General features: G+C 45.7%; 1 protein-coding gene across 41 annotated transcripts in view; it reads left to right on the top strand.

The window, feature by feature from the left end:
- The window catches only part of MSI2 (musashi RNA binding protein 2), a 195,649-nt gene that overhangs the window by 66,553 nt on the left and 112,868 nt on the right, over positions 1-16,228 (top strand). For all 41 annotated transcript variants that reach the window (XR_011730178.1, XM_071765516.1, XM_071765513.1 and 38 more), the window contains one exon: positions 2,479-2,571. Coding sequence is in view for 40 of the 41 variants with exons in the window: in XM_071765516.1 (XP_071621617.1) it covers positions 2,479-2,571 (93 nt within the window). In the remaining variant the exon portion in view is untranslated. The remainder of the gene's footprint in view (positions 1-2,478; positions 2,572-16,228) is intronic.

Genomic DNA, 16,228 nt, shown 5'->3' with positions numbered 1-16,228 from the left:
TTTCAGGGAGTTCTCAGCCTCATCCCATCTCTGCCCCTTGCTTTTGGAGAGTGGCTGCTCGTTTGGAAGGTAGTGGTGCTTCCAGCAGGGATGTGATGGCACGCAGGATTTGACTCTGCACCTTTGGATAACTCAGTTTCGAAGCACTTGTGTTTCACTTTGCAGATGTGCCCACCATGTGCTGGGTCTGCTCACTGTGCCAGCTGCCCATCCCTACCTCATCATCTGTGCCTCCTGAGCCAGGGGCTCTTCACTAAAACTGGGAGGGGAATAGCCAAAAAAAGGTGTGCAAAGAGCAGTGGGGAAGTGGCACTTGAAGGCACTGCCCTGAAAAAGTCTGGAACTCCTGTGTTAAACTGGCTGGGCTGTGGCTGGCTGAAGAGAGTAGTGGGTGCTTGTTGCTTGAGATCTTGAAATACTGAGAATTCTGCAAAGTTTTTCTTTAGCTTAAAAAGCCCTTTTTTCCCTTTTAATAGTCATGATAATAAGATGTGCCAAAGAGGAGGGTTAGTTCTTGAGTGTGCAAGGATATTAATGGACACAACACATCAGTGAGGAGCCCATCAGTGCCTGTCTCTGGCTGCACCTCTGGTACCTGGTGAGGAATCAGGCAGTCTCCTTGTGTGTTCTCACAGCCATTACTCGAGAGGTTTTGTAACTTCCTGGTTCACACGAGTTTTCTCAGAACTCATGTACCTGATCCTGGCAGTTTCACACACGTTAAGGTTATTTTACTGGTGATTTGGTGGATGCTTTGCACTGAAGGTGTCCCTGGTAGTGAACTCCCTGAATTAGTGAATGCTTTTTTTTTTTTTTTTTTTAATAGTTGTTCTATGTCTTTTGAGAGCTCCATCATGCTTGGTTAACACGTTTCCAAACTGTTGGGCTAAGGGTGGGTGCTCTGAGCCTGAGGGCTGTGGGGCTGGTGCAAAGGACCACAGAGCAGGACTGCCTTGCCTCTTAACTCATCTGCTTGGCTGCTGAGGGAGGATTTGCAGGTTAGAGCAGGAGCTGGAGGCTTTGTTTTCCAGTTGGTCCGAGTCCCACTGCAGTTCTCTAATATTTGAAAATTGGTGAGGCTGTACCAGCACAGACAAGTCGACTGCACCCAGCAGCTTGCCTGCTCTTAGTGTTTGAGAAGGGGACGGGTGCTGCCAGCACAAACTGCAGCTTTTCTGCTCTTCTGGGGCTCTCCTGGGTGCCCTGGGCTACAATGGGAGCCAAGCGTGGTGCTGGCATGGCCCCCGTGGCAGGAGCCTGTGGTGGCACCGTGGTGACGGGGTTGGTTTGGTCACCCCCAGGTCCTGCTGCAGGACCACATCCCCCGTGGTACCTCCTGGGCTGGGTGGAAGGGAGGCAATGAAACCTCCTGTTGGGAATGCCAGGAGAGGAGGAATTAATTGTGGAGGTTGCACATTGCCTCTGCTCTTTGGCTGAGGGGAGTGCAGGTAGCAAAGCCACTGAACCATCTCTTTGGGAAAACGTAGATTGTAAAAGCAGACTTAATTCTGTGCTTCACTTTTGTACCAAAGAGCTGATTTCTGAAACCATTTCCCAGCTCACAACACATCTCTAGGCATTAAAATGTTGTGAATTTGCTTGTCATTACTGATATTTTCTTTGACTGAAGCTATTGAAACAAAGTAGGTCTGTGGGTTTTTTTTTTTTCCCTTTAACCTTCAATCTTGTTTCTAAAAGAAGTAGCTCTCTTTTTCTTTCTTTTTGGTCCAATATAAAAATGATGATAATTTCAAATATTGCTTTAGAATAATTGCTTTCCACTCTCTTTTGTATGACAACAGAAGCTTGGCCTGATCTTAAATCAGATGCTGGCAGGCGGAGGGCTCTTGACAGCCCTGCAAAATCCTTTAGTTACAAGTCGGCTTTAGCCAATTCTTTATTTGTAAATGACAATTTTCTACAGAAAAATATATGCTTGGGCTTCAATTTCAGAGCCCTAGATTGCAGCCAGGAAAAAATAATTGAATTTTTACACTGTTGGGTTTTTTTCTATCTTTTCTTCCTAACTTTAAAAAAAAAAAACCAAAAAACTCAAGTGAAGCTCTGTAAGCATGGTTAGGGGCCAGCTGAGGGAAGTATCTATCCTGGCTAATTTGAATTGCAGTGGGGATGGGAGCAATGTCTTTTTGAGACAGTAGCTACAAGAACAGGACACTTGGACTCCTTTTTCACTTATATTTGCATTGAGAAGCACAATAAAACCGATTTATTAAAAAAAAATAACCGGGGGCTAGGGTTGTTATTGAGTGCCTTTACTCAGCCATTTCTCAAATAAAAACCAAACAAGACAAAGAAAAAAATAATATCTAATCAAATAGAATTGGAATTGCTTTTGTAAAGAAATACTCTCATTAACTGGGTTAGGGATGGCATCTGAAGAATATCTTTTTTTTTTTTTCCACATCTTGTTTGGAGTAATCTGGTTAAACCATGTGCTTGTTTTGTAATTTCTTACAGATGGTCACAAGAACAAAGAAAATATTTGTAGGTGGATTATCGGCTAACACAGTAGTGGAAGACGTAAAGCAATACTTTGAACAGTTTGGCAAGGTAAGTTCCTGCCCAAGAGAGCACTACATCTTTTGAATTCTTTTTTTTTTCCCCTTTCTTTTTAAAAGTGTGTTTTGAAAAACAGAAATGTGATGAGGCCTGTGGTCAAAGGAGGGTCACCTTTTTTCCCTTTCAGTGTAATGTCTCAAAGCCTCTGGAATTGCTCCTGGAATTCCTTTTCTGTTTGTTGCATGTGTACATCATTGCCAGCACTGTTAACCTTCATTAAAGAAACAGAATCACTGGGAGGTGAATTTGTGCATGTTCAGGAGGAATCTGACCTTAGCTGAAGGATTGCACAGTTGTGTATTCCATAAAATCAGCCTTCTGTTTACCCCTGTTTCCAGTGGCAAAAGGAGCAGATAGACTGATCTGGGAGCTCATTAAGTTGTGAAAATACCTGAAAGAACCACGTGAACAGCGAGAATAAAATGGAACTCACTAGAATATGCATTTAATTTCTTATTAAAATATCCTTATGCAAGATCCTGTGGGAATACCTGTAGAATCCTGACATTTTTAAAGAAGAAAAAGTTTATGTGAGTAAGGAAACCTGAACCTTGCCAGAATAGTCTTTACAGTGATAGAACAGCTCAGTCCTCACCATCCAAGCTCTGCCTAGCATGAGCTCAGTGCCACCAACTTCCCCAGAGCTCTCTGGATCCCCAGTTTATCTGGATGTGTGGCCAGGTGTAGAGCTTGCAGAGCTGCCGGCTTGGAAAGAAGTTCCTGGTACCACCTTCCATGGAGACATTCCTGTCAGCCCCACTGCCTGGGGGCTCCAGACAGCTCCATTCCTCTCCTCTGGAGTCCATCAAGTGATGGTTTAGTTGCGTGCTTACCCGGGGACCCAGCAGGGTGTGCTGAGGCAAAGCAGCTCCTGGTTTTGTATATATGTTTCTTTTATCTGTCCCGAGAAGCCTTGGCCAGGCAGTATTTTGTTGAGGGCTGGGGAGGGGAGTTTATAAACTGTTCCTGTGCTGGATTGATAGTTGTTTTGCAAACCATTCATTTGATTTTCAATAATAATCTTCGATTCCGGCAGGATGTTTACAGCCTGCTGAGCCTTTTATTAAGGGATTACATGAGCTTTTGGATGTTTCTACTGTAGTTACTTCTAATTGCAGAGCTCCTCTAACCTGTATTTTTGAAGTTAATAATAGTTTCAGTATAAGTGCTTTGCATATTGTCTGGATGCTGTCTTAATACAGTCTTTTTAATTTCACCATCTGGTAGTTTCATGCTTGCAGTTTTACAGTCCCTGAGAATGCAGACAAGCAGGCTGTGGTTTCCCCCACCAGTGACAAGTGAGTCGGGACACTTCCCTTCTGCTTTTGGGCTCTGCCTTTCCTGAGCTTCAAAGAGACCTGCCTTTCCAAAGGCAACACCTTTAGAAAATCAGGTATTTTTTTCAAGTGTCTTAATTGGCAGATTGAAAAATTGAGGACCTGAAAGTAATTGCACAAGTTGCAGTCAGGGCTGGGACCTGTTCCTCTGGCACTGGAGCTGGGGCTGTCCTGCTGAGGCGTGTGCTCCAGTTGTTGGAGCTCAGCTCCTGTGGCACTTGGGCTTACTGGGTTTGGCCCCTGTTCTGCCAGGTGACCTTTTCCAGTTGCTTCCCTGTTTCATACTTCCCTGTTGTAGGTGGTGAGGGGGAGGTGTTCTGAAGGAGAGGCTTCTTGGCTGTGTCACAGTGACTTGACCCCACTGGCGTTCAGGTTCTCTGCACTGCACCTGGGTGTTCCTCAGCTGAAACTCTGCTTTGTGGGGTGCTTTGTGGTGACTGTACCTGAGCCTCTGGTTGTGAGTTGGTGCAGAGCTGGTTAATGACTTTGGGAGATGGATCCAGCTAGTTTAAAAGACCCAGGATTGGCCCTGTGGGACTTTGTAGGAGCTTTTTCCTTCTCCTTGTCCACTCCATGTTCCCCCCTGTTTTTCAATTGCTTGCTCCGGTTGCAGGCTCCTGGTGGCCAGGGCTGGGAGTGACTGCTCAGCACACAAACCTGACATGCCAGCCAAACCCTCCCAGTGCAAACACTGCATCACCAGCCATGGGCAGGGGTTGTCTCTGCTCAGCCCTTCCTTAGTATCAGGAGAATTGCATTACATAATTCAGGTGTAGAGCAGCCGCCCGTATTTGATAAGAGCATCTCAGGTGACTTGCTCTTTGAAATGCTAAGCTTATTTATTGGTGTGGAAAAAATTGCTTACCTACTGCTGTGATTCTTGAAATCCTGTTTGTACTTGCTGTGGGGAAGAGCTCTGTGATCAGGGGAGGTTGTTTTGGTAACTGGAGGTAGCACTCAAAATACCCGAGGTGGTTGAACAGCCACGGGCTCTGGGGCTGGGCGGGCTTGCTCCTTCAGCTCCAGTTGGCAGGAAAGGGCCAAAAGTGCTGAATTTGAAACTGCAGCTTTTTGAAAAGTAAATGCTGAAACCTTTTTCTCTGAGAAAAAGAAAGCTGCTTTAATAAACTGTCTTTCCTTTTAATAAACTGTCTTTCCTCACTTTACCAGTGAAAATGCCTCCAAACTAAGCCATAACCATTTACAGTCAGATGAAAAAAACAAAAACCCAAACCCTTGTCTTAGTACCTAATCCCAATAGTCTGGTGCAGTTGTCTCTGTGATCCTCTGTTATTTCAGTCAAAGATGTTTCAAACATTCTTGCAAACCAAGTGACTTCAGTGGCAGTGCCAGCCCATCCACATGTGCAGACCTGTGAGAAGCAGGCAGTTAAGACCAAGTTTTAAACAAAAAAGGTATGAAAAGTGAAGAGACCCAAGAAGAAACACGATGGGGCTGTGCTTCCCCCTGCGTCCCTCCCCTCTGGAGATGCCACGAGTGCCCTGAATCCCCCCCAGGGCTGGGGCTGTGGGTCTGTCTGGTTTTTATGGCTTTCTGGAAGTGTAAAGGGAACAGTGTCACTGGGAGGAGGACAGGTGGGAGCATTTCAGACTTCTGGTGTCATTTAAAAAGAGAAAATAAGCAAGAACTTGTTAAGGGCTCAGCTGGAGCACTGTGACCAGCAGAATGGCCCCAATGCTCAGGAACTGGGCTTCTCTCAGGACGGGCATGTTCTGAACCTTGCAGGCAGCTGATGGGAAGGGAGGAGGCAGGGCTGGGTTTTTACTGGTACTGCTCCCTTTGTAGAGCTCCTGTGAACACAGCCTGGTCCTTATTTTGCGACTTGCAATTATACTTCACATGGCAAACTGTGTAATTAGTTTGGAAGACTTATGCCTAGTCATTGGTTTATCCTAATCGGCTTTGGCTTTTCCCAACAACAAAGTGAGCTTATTTTCCTAAGCTGAAACAACTCTGCTCCCTTTGTTCCTCTCTTTTATTGTCTCATTCCTTTCATTCTGTTTTACTGCCAAAGTTTTGTTTCATTAGGCCTACAAGTCATTTCCAATCCAGTGGGCTGCTACAATAAGGCCTTTATAACTCAGCTGCCCTGGTTCCCATGTCCCTTCTGGTCTGGAGCCAGGACGTGCTGTTTGACATGGGATTTTAACCCTTTCCCTGCCCCACCTCCTGGGCCACTTTGTGAGGGGCTGCCCCACGGGCTCAGGGACCCAAAAGGGTCACGTGTGGCCATGGATGGATAGGTTAGTGTGGAGCTGGGCTCCAGGTATTAAAACAGAATTCCCAGTAAAAAAATCTTCTTACTGAAAATACTTTAATCAGTCTTGGTGGGAACAGTCCTCTGGATGAAAAGGCTCCTGTGTCCCTCCAGCCCCTGTTACCAGCACGATGGGAACAGTTATGGGGAAGGTGTGTTCCAGTTGTCTGAGCTGTTAGATCAGCCTTGAATGGCTCTCCTCAAAAACCCTTACATGCTTGTGTAGGAGAGAATGTATTTAAATTTATACTTTTTTAGAAAAGGTGATTTTTAAAGGAGATGTGTGAAATAGTTTTGTGGGTAAGTTACATACTGTTAACTGCAATCTGCTAGAAAAGGAGATCGATGTTGCAGCTCCAGCTGTTTTAAAAATCTTGGAGTGGGAGCATTGGATCTGTTTTTTCTTCCACAGCAATCCTCAAATGACTTTTGGGGAGGGAGGCTGTGGCATTTGCTTTTTATTTTAAATTTTCAGATAAAATTGGAACAGACCAGTATGCATTAATTTTGCTTTCTGTTCTGGCTTGCCACAAGGTCTCTCAGACAAATCGCAGGCATGTTTCAACTTTGCTTGGAATAGGCTGTTTCCAGGAGAATGGCTTTTAGGATTGGGATATTGTGAAACAAGACAGGATTTCTGAATTACCTCTCTGTATCCGAAACGTTTTGTACACTCACTTGTTATTTCCTGTGAGATGCAAAACAGACCGAGGGAATAATAATATCTAGCTTCTGATGTTGTTTTTTGTTTTGTTGTTTTTTTGTGCAACTGTTGAGCTTTTGAAAGACTCTGATTTTCCCATCTGCTCCTTCTGGACTTTGTGTCCAGGTGAGGGGGGGTAACCTCTGGTGCCCAGTGCTGCAGACACCCGTGGGCAGAGCCCTGCTGCTGTCTTGTATGGAAACTACAGCTCAGAGGGACAGCAAAACATCAGGAGAAGGATTTCCTTCTCTGGTGGTACCATGTCACGTGTTAGAACACAGATAGCAATGCAAATAAATGACCAGTTGAACCCTTGAAAAAATAATCTTTGGTGAGTAATAGGCAAAAAGTCCCTCTGCTCTCTCTGCCCAGCTGTGCAGGGTGGGGGCAGAGGGAAGAGGGGTGATCCACACCCAGGATTTCAGCTTCATCAGGAACTTGCTTCCTTTGTGCTTTCCTCTCTAACAGCAGCAAGAATGTAAATGAAGAAAATGGGGGAGAAAACTCCTCATTTGGCAAAGCTGTCTGGGTGTGAATGAGTTAACGTGCCCAGGCAGTACTAAGCACTCCAGTGGTTTACTTTTCCCTGAGACCTTGAGTATGGCCTCAGAAGATGTTATTATAATAGAGTTGTTAGCATGAGAAAAGGTGGCTTTCTCTTCCATGGGTTCTTTTTCGGGGGCTGGAAGTCTTCGAGGAGCTGGGGCTAAGGCCAGAATCAGGAGGTGCAAGGAATTTTGCTTGTCTGAAAGTGAAAGCTCAGTTAATTTAGACTTGGCATACAGTTTGAATTGTATTGTTACATCTGTTGTACATTGATATGTAGATTTAATGGTCAATAGGGTACACGGATGGTCTGTTCTTAAAGTATTTGCCTTGCAGAAAAGTAATTTTTTGGTTTGACAAGTTGTTGGCCTGTCACATTTTTCAGTGCTGTTATTTCCAGAAGCGGTATTTATGAATTGGTTACATTTTATGAAATAAAGGGACAGGTTTGGACACTTATTTACATCCTAGACAGTAACAGCCTCAGTTCCCAAAACATGTGCAATGTGCAGCAGAACAGAGAATGTTTTAGCATTTTTTTTAAGTGCTGCTGTTCCCTTCCCGAGCAGTTCTGAGCTCTGTGTCACAGCTCATGATGCTCTGCTCTCTGTCTGAGCCACTGGTGGGGACCCTGGAAGAAGCTGCTGAACTTGAGTCATGGAACAAGCAATAGACAAACACAGCAGTTATTGCAGCTTCTGAGGAGTTTGGGACAACCAAAAAATGTGATTTGTGGGGGCTGGTAATGAATATGCCTTTAATTTTTTGCTTTGACGTGTGGCAAAGGGATTTGGGATGTAGTGGTCCCTCCTGGCCTGAAGCAGTTTTGATTTCCTCTCCCTCCCACGCATGCTTTTTTTTTTTTTTTTTTTTTTTTTTTTTTTTTTTTTTTTTTCCCCCCCGCCTCCTCCCCCAGTTGTAGCTTAAAAAGCACCCAGTGCTTTTGTTCTGGCAGTGCAAAGCCACGAAGCTGTAGAGGGGAAGTCAGTTTTTAGGTGGTCTGTAACAGGACACGTGCTCAGTGGAAGTGGTTTTATTGTAAATTAGATGTTGGTTTCCACCTGGATTTTATGCAAAGAGGAAGTGTTCAGGCAGGATTTGCGGGCCAGAGGGGCTGTATCAGAACCCAGCAGAAGTTTGAAGCAGAGTTTTATTTCCTTCTCTACCCGGGGTAATGGCCCAGGGAGGCAGCTTTTGTGTGGTGCCATCAGGTGCCTGTGGCAGGGAGCTGGGCCCCAGCATCTGGCTTCTGTTTCCCACCGTGCCACCCACTTGCAGCCTGACGTTGGGTGAGCTGGTTTATCTCCTTCTGCAGCTCCTTGCCTTTCCTACCAAGCAGGCTGGGAAGGGCATGGGAAATGTCACCGTGCCAGCCCCCTTGTCACACACAGCCCGTGCTGGGGGGACAGTGGAGCCAAGGGGCTGGCTCAGAGGAGGGCTTGAGCATCCCCAGCTTCTAGGAGCCAGAGGGCAGGGCATCCTGCCTTTAAAATGGATTTATTTTAAGACAACTCTGCTATATCCGTTGATTTTAGTAATTAATTTTTTTTTTTTTTTTTTTTTTGGCCTGAAGTCCCAGCTGGGGCCCTGTGCTCTGTCTCACACACCTCAGCAGTGGCAGGGGGAGCAGTGTCAATCCTGAGCTTGCAGAGCATCATGGCTGCTCAAGAGCCCACATGAAGTCTGAGGAGTTGGGGGCTGTGTTCGCAAAAAAGCCATTAAGGTTTCCTGCTGCAACATAAGTGTGAATGTTTGTTTGTAGTGTCTTTGTATTAATTTTGAGCCAAAGCCATGAATGTGACTTTTGTCTCTTGAGGAGCTAAGTCAGTTCTGATTTTTACCCCACTTTTATTTTATACAAGCCCAGCAGGGTATATAAAACACGTAAGAAATGTAGTTACCTGTCTGGTAACACTGACTCATCCCTGCAGTGGTCTTGGGCTCAGCCCCAGTGAGGATGAGTGGGATTGTAGGTGTTGGGCTCCCTTTTCCTGGTGCTGTGGCAGCATCTCGGAGCCCCCAGGTTGGAGCAGGGCTGGGGGGCTGGCAGCAAGATGAGCTCTGCCCTGGGGAGCTGCATAGAAAGCAAAAGGCACTGGTGTTAAACCACAGCAATAAAAGAGAGGGGAAATTTTCTGGTAAGTATTTCCAATATGTGCTGCAAAATTGCATCAGATTCCTCTTTGGCACTTGTCTTGAAGTGCAGCCTCTCGGCCTCTCCAGGAACATATTTATCAGTGTAGGCACCACTCCTGACATCCCTGGAAGTGATAGCCTGAGCCCAGAATGTTGTTGTGTTCTTTGAGTAGCTCAGCTGAGGGTGCCAAAGCTTTGCCTTGAGAAAACTCATGTTTTAGCATTGATTCTCTAATGAAAAAATAGCAGCAGTTATTTAAAACTGTGTAGGGCGTAATTGAAGCTCGCGCTGCCCCGCTCACCAATCGGGGGAGACTCATCAGCTCAGTGAGTTAGTTGAAACTTAATTGATTGGAGAGTAAGCGTTTGATCATTGTCATCACACCACGTAATGAATGCACCAGTGCTGAGTGACAGGATGGGAAATGGGAGGATTTTTTTAAATCTAGCTCCGAGCCTGGGTCCTGAAGAAAAGTGCTTTTAAAAGTGTCCAGGAGAACTTCATAGAAATTGTTCCAAATGTGGAAAAAAGAGCACACAGTATTGCAAGGAGGTGCAATAAAGTTGTTTCTTTTCTACATGGTAACCTGTTCAGCTGGCACTGCTCAGGGGGAGCACAGGGACCAAGAGCCAGTGACCCTGTGGCTGTGCAGCTCCAGGCAATAAAGCCCTGGCCTCCCCAGCCCGCTGGCCAGCACTTGTCCCAGCCCTGCCTGCCTCTCACCCTGCTGTACAGTGCTAAGGAAATGCCTGGTTTGATTTGTAGTTGGATTTTTTAAAAATTACATTTTTCTGATTTTTTAAAATTTTCTGATTTTTCTGACATTTGTTTTTAAAGCAGAGGGTTCTGTGCAGAGCCTGGTGGTTCTTGCTTTGTTTTGTGTTTTGTTCTTTTTATTTATTTATTACCGTGGTTTTCCATCAGACTGCTAGAAGTCCACAAGATTATTTTCAACCAGTCCTGGAGGTGGAATAACTGAGCTTAGCTCACACATGCAGTGCTGAGGTATGACCACTTCATTTAAACTTGTGCTAATTCTGCAGAAGTAGAATATGAAATTAATTTGGTGTCCATCTTATGCACGTGTATCTCAATTAGGAGAAGTTAGCATGCAATTTTCTGGGGAAAACCTGCCCCTCAACATGTTTTGGTAGGAGTGGGGTGGGAGCCAAGCCTGGTGGGTTGGTGCTGGTCCATCCCAGTGGTGGTTGGGCTGTGTGTGGCACAGTGAACGTGGTCACAAATACAACTGCAGAAATGGGGACAAGGGCAAAGTAGCTCAGATGAAGAGCCAATTAAGTTAATCTCAGCAGAATGAGGATTAATTGCCTCCTAATCTGAAGGGTACCTAAAATATATGTGGCCATCTTCCATCCAAGCCACGTTGATCAAACACTCCTGAGGGGCTGGGGAGCGTGTCCCCTGCAGGGCTGTGAGCTGGGGGTGTGGGCTGGGGAGGGGGATGTGCAGCAGCCCCCACGGGGTCACTTGGGGAGAAGGTTCCTCCGACGCCTGGTTTAGCAGGTTCTGATCGGTGCCGTGTTAATTGTCAGGACCAGGAGGGTGGGAGCAGATTTAACCAGGGGCGATGGAAGAGATCCAATGAATTTCCACTCTGTTTCCCTGCTTGGCAAACCAGCACTTACTGTCACTTTGCATAAATAGGTTTATTTCAGAGGGTCAGCCGTCACCACTCCCCCTCTTCCCCTCCCGGCCCGCCCTCCCCTGAAGGATAGGAGCCCGACGAGCATTTAATTTCCCCACCAGCAGGTGCTTGTCATCCATCTGAAGATAGCTGCCAACATCTGGTGCGATTGCCTCAGCAAAGGCAGTAACAAGGCAGCCTGCAGTTCAAACGCAGGGAGAGCTGTGCCTCTTTAATGATAACAAGCTGTTGGCTTCCCCTCCGAGATGAATTCATCTCACAGATGTTTGTCTAGTTTTGGCAATCTTATCACTATAGCTTTGGTGATTATGCTCAACTGGAGACTATTACTATAAAAGAAGTTTGAACTCGTTCCATTTTTGTGTTATTTATTTATTTATCCCTTTATTTCTTTGCTTTCTGGATATAATTTGTATCAACAACTGTTGGTCCCGTTACCCGTGCCTGTGTTTCCTTGCCTCTGCTCCACAGTAGCTCACCACTTGACTTTCACCACCAGCAAACCTCTCCCAGCCACGCTGACGTTTTTAGCATTCCCCATCAGCAGCTTTGTGGTTTGAACCCTCTATTTAACACTGCATTTCCTGGGATTGCTTGGCGCTCGCCCTGCCTCTTCTCTCCAATAACCGGGACGGTGCCGCTCGGCGCGGAGCTCCCGTCGCCAGGAACGTTCTGGATGCTTCTCCTGGAGGGCAGCACTCTGGTGACCTTGGCAGGGGCTGTAATGACAATGTACAACCATCTCCATTGGTACAGCTTAAACCCTTCCAGCCTCAGCATGATCAGAGGGATCACAGACCTGCAGGCTGAGGACTTCAGAGCTTGGCTGCTATTGTCTGCTTTTCTAACATGCCTTTTTTTTTGGTTTTTTTGTTTGTTTTTTTTTTTCCTGCTGTTTTGTTTTTAAGGACACGTTTTCTCCTGAGCATGTAGAATTTAATTCTGGTAAATAGGGTTTATTTTTAGAAACATGCCTGTGAATAGGTGACTCATGCCTGAATGAAGATGTGTCACTGTTGGTGGGGACACCACGTATATAATTTCTTAGGCTATAAATAGATGTCAGCCCAAGTATTGGTGACACGGGGATGCTCTGCACTGACTCGTTAGCTGCAGAGTGGCTTCTAAGGAAAGTGTTTACAGTGTCATTCTCTCCTGCTGGAGCAGTAATTTCTGCTGATATTTAAGGAACAGACATCAATAGCTTCATAAAATACTGAGAGTGCTTTAATTGGCACAACAGAAATCAGAATTCAGACACATTCCCATGCTGCTGTCCTGAGGGATATTCATATTGCTTCTTTCCGTGGCAGGGGTGCAGAAACTGAGCTGGGCAGTCTGGACACTTGTCAAAGGCCAAGAGTGTCACCTGCAGGGCCCTGAAATTCAGAAACTTTTGTTTGCTCACATTGTGTATGCTCAGGGGAAACCTTAGCATCCCATCCCTTCAGGTTAGAGATGACCTCAGTTTTCAGATGCTGGCACTAACAGTTCCCTCTTCCTGTTGCTAAACTGGTTCCATGTTGTTGATGTTTGCTCAGCACCGTTTGTACCCACCAACACAGCACATATGCTTTAATGTCTGGCTGCTTTTCCTGCTTCTGCTGTAGTTACAGTATTATTAAAAATCCATTAAATTTTAATGTACATCATAAAATATGTGCTCCTGTGAATGTGAGCACAGATAATTACTTCTGATGAATAAACCAAAAGGACAAGTATGTGAGAAGTTCATCCTGCAGCTTTCAATTTTCATTATATATCTCTCCTGCAGGGGCAATGGTTGTGATGTTGCAGCTGGTTATTTCTGTGGTCTGGCTCTCCCTGGAGATGATGGCAGTGCAAACTTGAACTAACAGAAGTGCCAACATTTTTGAGGGCGTATTTGTAGATCTATGGTTTACCAGGGGAGGTAACCCTCTGGAAGCAGAGGATGTGCAGAGCAGCTAACCACAACTTTCCTGGAGTTTTTGTTCAGTGCTGATCGGCTTCGTGGAATCTTGGAAAGTAACCCAATTATTTCTCATTAAAACAACCCAGAGATCTAGCAACAAGCAAGGTGTCGTTGCCGAAGCACCACCAGGAAGCTACATGAGCTCCTCTTGCTTTCCAGGGCCTGAAGTAGGCAAGGGAATAATTAAAAATAATGCATTACAGTGTCCATAAAGTTTCATGCAGTACCTAGTGGTCCAGAGGGGCCTCACCTAGTTTTCCATATATGATACATACATAATGGTTACAGCTTCTCATTAACTTTCCCATAACACTGAATATATTCCCTTTAACACCCCCTTCAGGCTTCATGTTATTTGCCAAGCATTTCCTAATAAGCAGGAACTTAAATATTTATCATGCTTGCCTCCTGTCCCCAGCAGGCTAAAGCAGTTGTTGGTCTCTCTCCTGTCTCTTTCATTTCCTCTTCCTGAGTGCCCTAGACAAAGACCCAGCTTGAGCAGAGTCCAGCCTCTTGCTGAGAGAACTTTCCTAGGGTTCTCCTACTCGGAGTCCACCCCAATATTTCTTGTGATTAGGAGTGTGTCTGTGCCCAGAAAATTAACCTTGGTGTAGGACACAGAGTCCTGCAGGGACATTGCCCCTAGTTATCCCAAATAAGCAAGCCAAGTTATCCCACAAAGTCCTAGAGATCCCACCAAATCCTTCTTGCCTTTCTTTGCTCTTGGGTACTAGGGCTCAATGAGGGTGCCTTGGTTGCCTTTTGTCCCACAGAGATGGCTGTCAGGGCTTTGCACTGCTGACAGGGTTTTAGCTGGGTTTGGATAAGATGGTACTGAGGGAAGGTGATGATTTGGGCTGCCAGGTGAGTTGGGGAGTAGAGAGGAGAAAGATGGAGTTATGGCTGTGCTGAGGAGCACAGCTTTGCAGAGGTGGCACTGATTTGCTGTCTGATTCTGGTCTCATTCAGGCCCCCACCCAAAATCTGGGACTAACAGGGTGGTTTTCCTATTGCTGTAGTAAGTGCAGCCTTTTTGGGGGGGAGTGAGCATGTCTGTGTGCAGCACCTTGCTGTGACCTTGAGCAAAGTCAGTGCTGCTGTGGTACCAAACAGTGACAAAGAAATTCACCTTCACACAGTTTAGCCTGGCTGGCTTTGTTCCTTCATCCCTGAGCCTCCCTGCAAAGGATTTTGTTTACTTTTCCTGAAATGGAAGAGGCTCTGTTACACAGTCCTCTTTCAAAAATAAACCTCTAATAAGGAAAACAAAAGAGAAGGAACAGAAACCTGACATTGGCTGATAATAGAGAGCAGATACTGATCTTGAGTTCAAGGCAACTTGAACTAGAGATTTCCTTTAAGTATAACACAAATTCTACCATTTTTGGATAATTTAAACTCTCCTCCTGTACTCTGTGAAAACAATCAGAAAAAAGAACTGCAGGAAAATTATAGAAGTAACAGCTATTGGATTGTGTGTGTGTGTGTGTCCCATTTTATTCAGTTGGGTTTGTGCTCTGAAGTTCACAAATGCAGTCAGGTGCTGTAGAAAAGATGTGTTACATTTGACCTTCTGACTGTAATTTGACTTTAAGGAAGTAAAAATCAGTGGCAAAGAGCAGGCTGCATCACTTCTTAGCCCAGCAACAGATTCTTGAGCTGGGAGAAAGAAAAGGAGTGAGGAAGAGAGAAAACCCTTGCCTGCTGTTTGAGGGATCTGTGGGGCCCCTGGGGCTCCCCAGCTCCCTGTGTGCTGGGCTTTGGGTGTGCTGCTGCCTTCATCCAGCTTTCATGGTATTCATTTACTCACTGGACACCTGAAATGTTTTATTTGGAGCTGGGGAAGCTGGTCTGTCAGAATGGCAAACTGGGAGTGAGCTGTGCTGCCTGCCAGTGAAATCTGGGCTGTCTGACTCAGTGGGCTTGCTGCTAAAGCAAGAATCAGCAATTAGACTCACACCTGGAGGACAGGTGCCCTCTCCTTTGCTTCTGTTTGATGTTTCAAAGCACACCCAGGTTTACACTTTCCTTTTGCTGAATCAAGGCTAAGGTTGCTTGGTGCCAGTGGCCCAAGTGTTTAATACCATAACCTCAACATTTCCTTTGCTGAAAGTGGAGCTAAGGGACACCCACGTGAGCAGCTGTGACCATGGTGGCCTGGTTGATGACCTGTGGGAGTGCTCAGAGGGCACCAGGCTCTCTTCCTCTCGTGCCAGAGCTGTTGGCAGCTTTGTGGCTTGGGATACTTGGCAAACAAGGTTCCTGAGTGCCACTTGGCTTAAATACCGTAGTGACACCAGCAGGTGCATCTTTAGCAGTTGCAGTTTGTGGTGGTGTTTCCAAAGGAAATCAGGAGTAAATGTTGGCCTTTCCCTCCCCCAGAATGTCTGAGGAGGATAAATGACAGGCTCTGTAATGCCAGAACTGCACCTTGTTCATCAATAATGAGGGTAGGGGTTCCTGGTGAAATGTAAGCTCTGTGCTTGGTTGACTCCCAGGTCCCATTTTCCATTCCTGCTTTTCTGTTTAAGTAGATAGGTTTATATACTATTCCTTGACCTAAAAAATTGCTCCATAAAACATACAGAAGGTGCAGTCTGAGATAATGCTTCTTTTGGGACTGCAGGCTTGCTTTTGACCTCTATTTACATGATGTAAATCAAACTGGAGTAGAGTTATGGAAATAGGACAGGGCCTGTTCAGCCTGATCATGTAATAATGCCGTGTGAAAACGTTAACACGAATGGGTTTGCTGTGGCCTTTGGTGATCAGGGAAGTGCTCTAAAAATAAAAGAATTAGAGTTAATTGATGATTTCAGCCAGATTGTTGCGGACGTGAACTGGCAAAGCTGCCCGGGATGACAGGAGCTGTGCTGGTTTGCACCCCCAGGGCAGGAATGCCTGATCCCCCTGGGCTCTGCTGGTTCACATGAGCTGCAAATCGGAGACGCTTGATTTTGAGTGGAAAAAAACCAGTCCTGTTGAGTGAAGGATCAGCCTGCACTCTTCCCCAGCTCCTTTTCTGTG

This window comes from Heliangelus exortis, chromosome 21, assembly GCF_036169615.1.
Source record: "Heliangelus exortis chromosome 21, bHelExo1.hap1, whole genome shotgun sequence".
NCBI lineage: Eukaryota > Metazoa > Chordata > Aves > Apodiformes > Trochilidae > Heliangelus > Heliangelus exortis.
The sequence above is the reverse complement of the archived record's forward strand: the minus strand, read 5'-3'. Positions and strand labels throughout refer to the sequence as shown.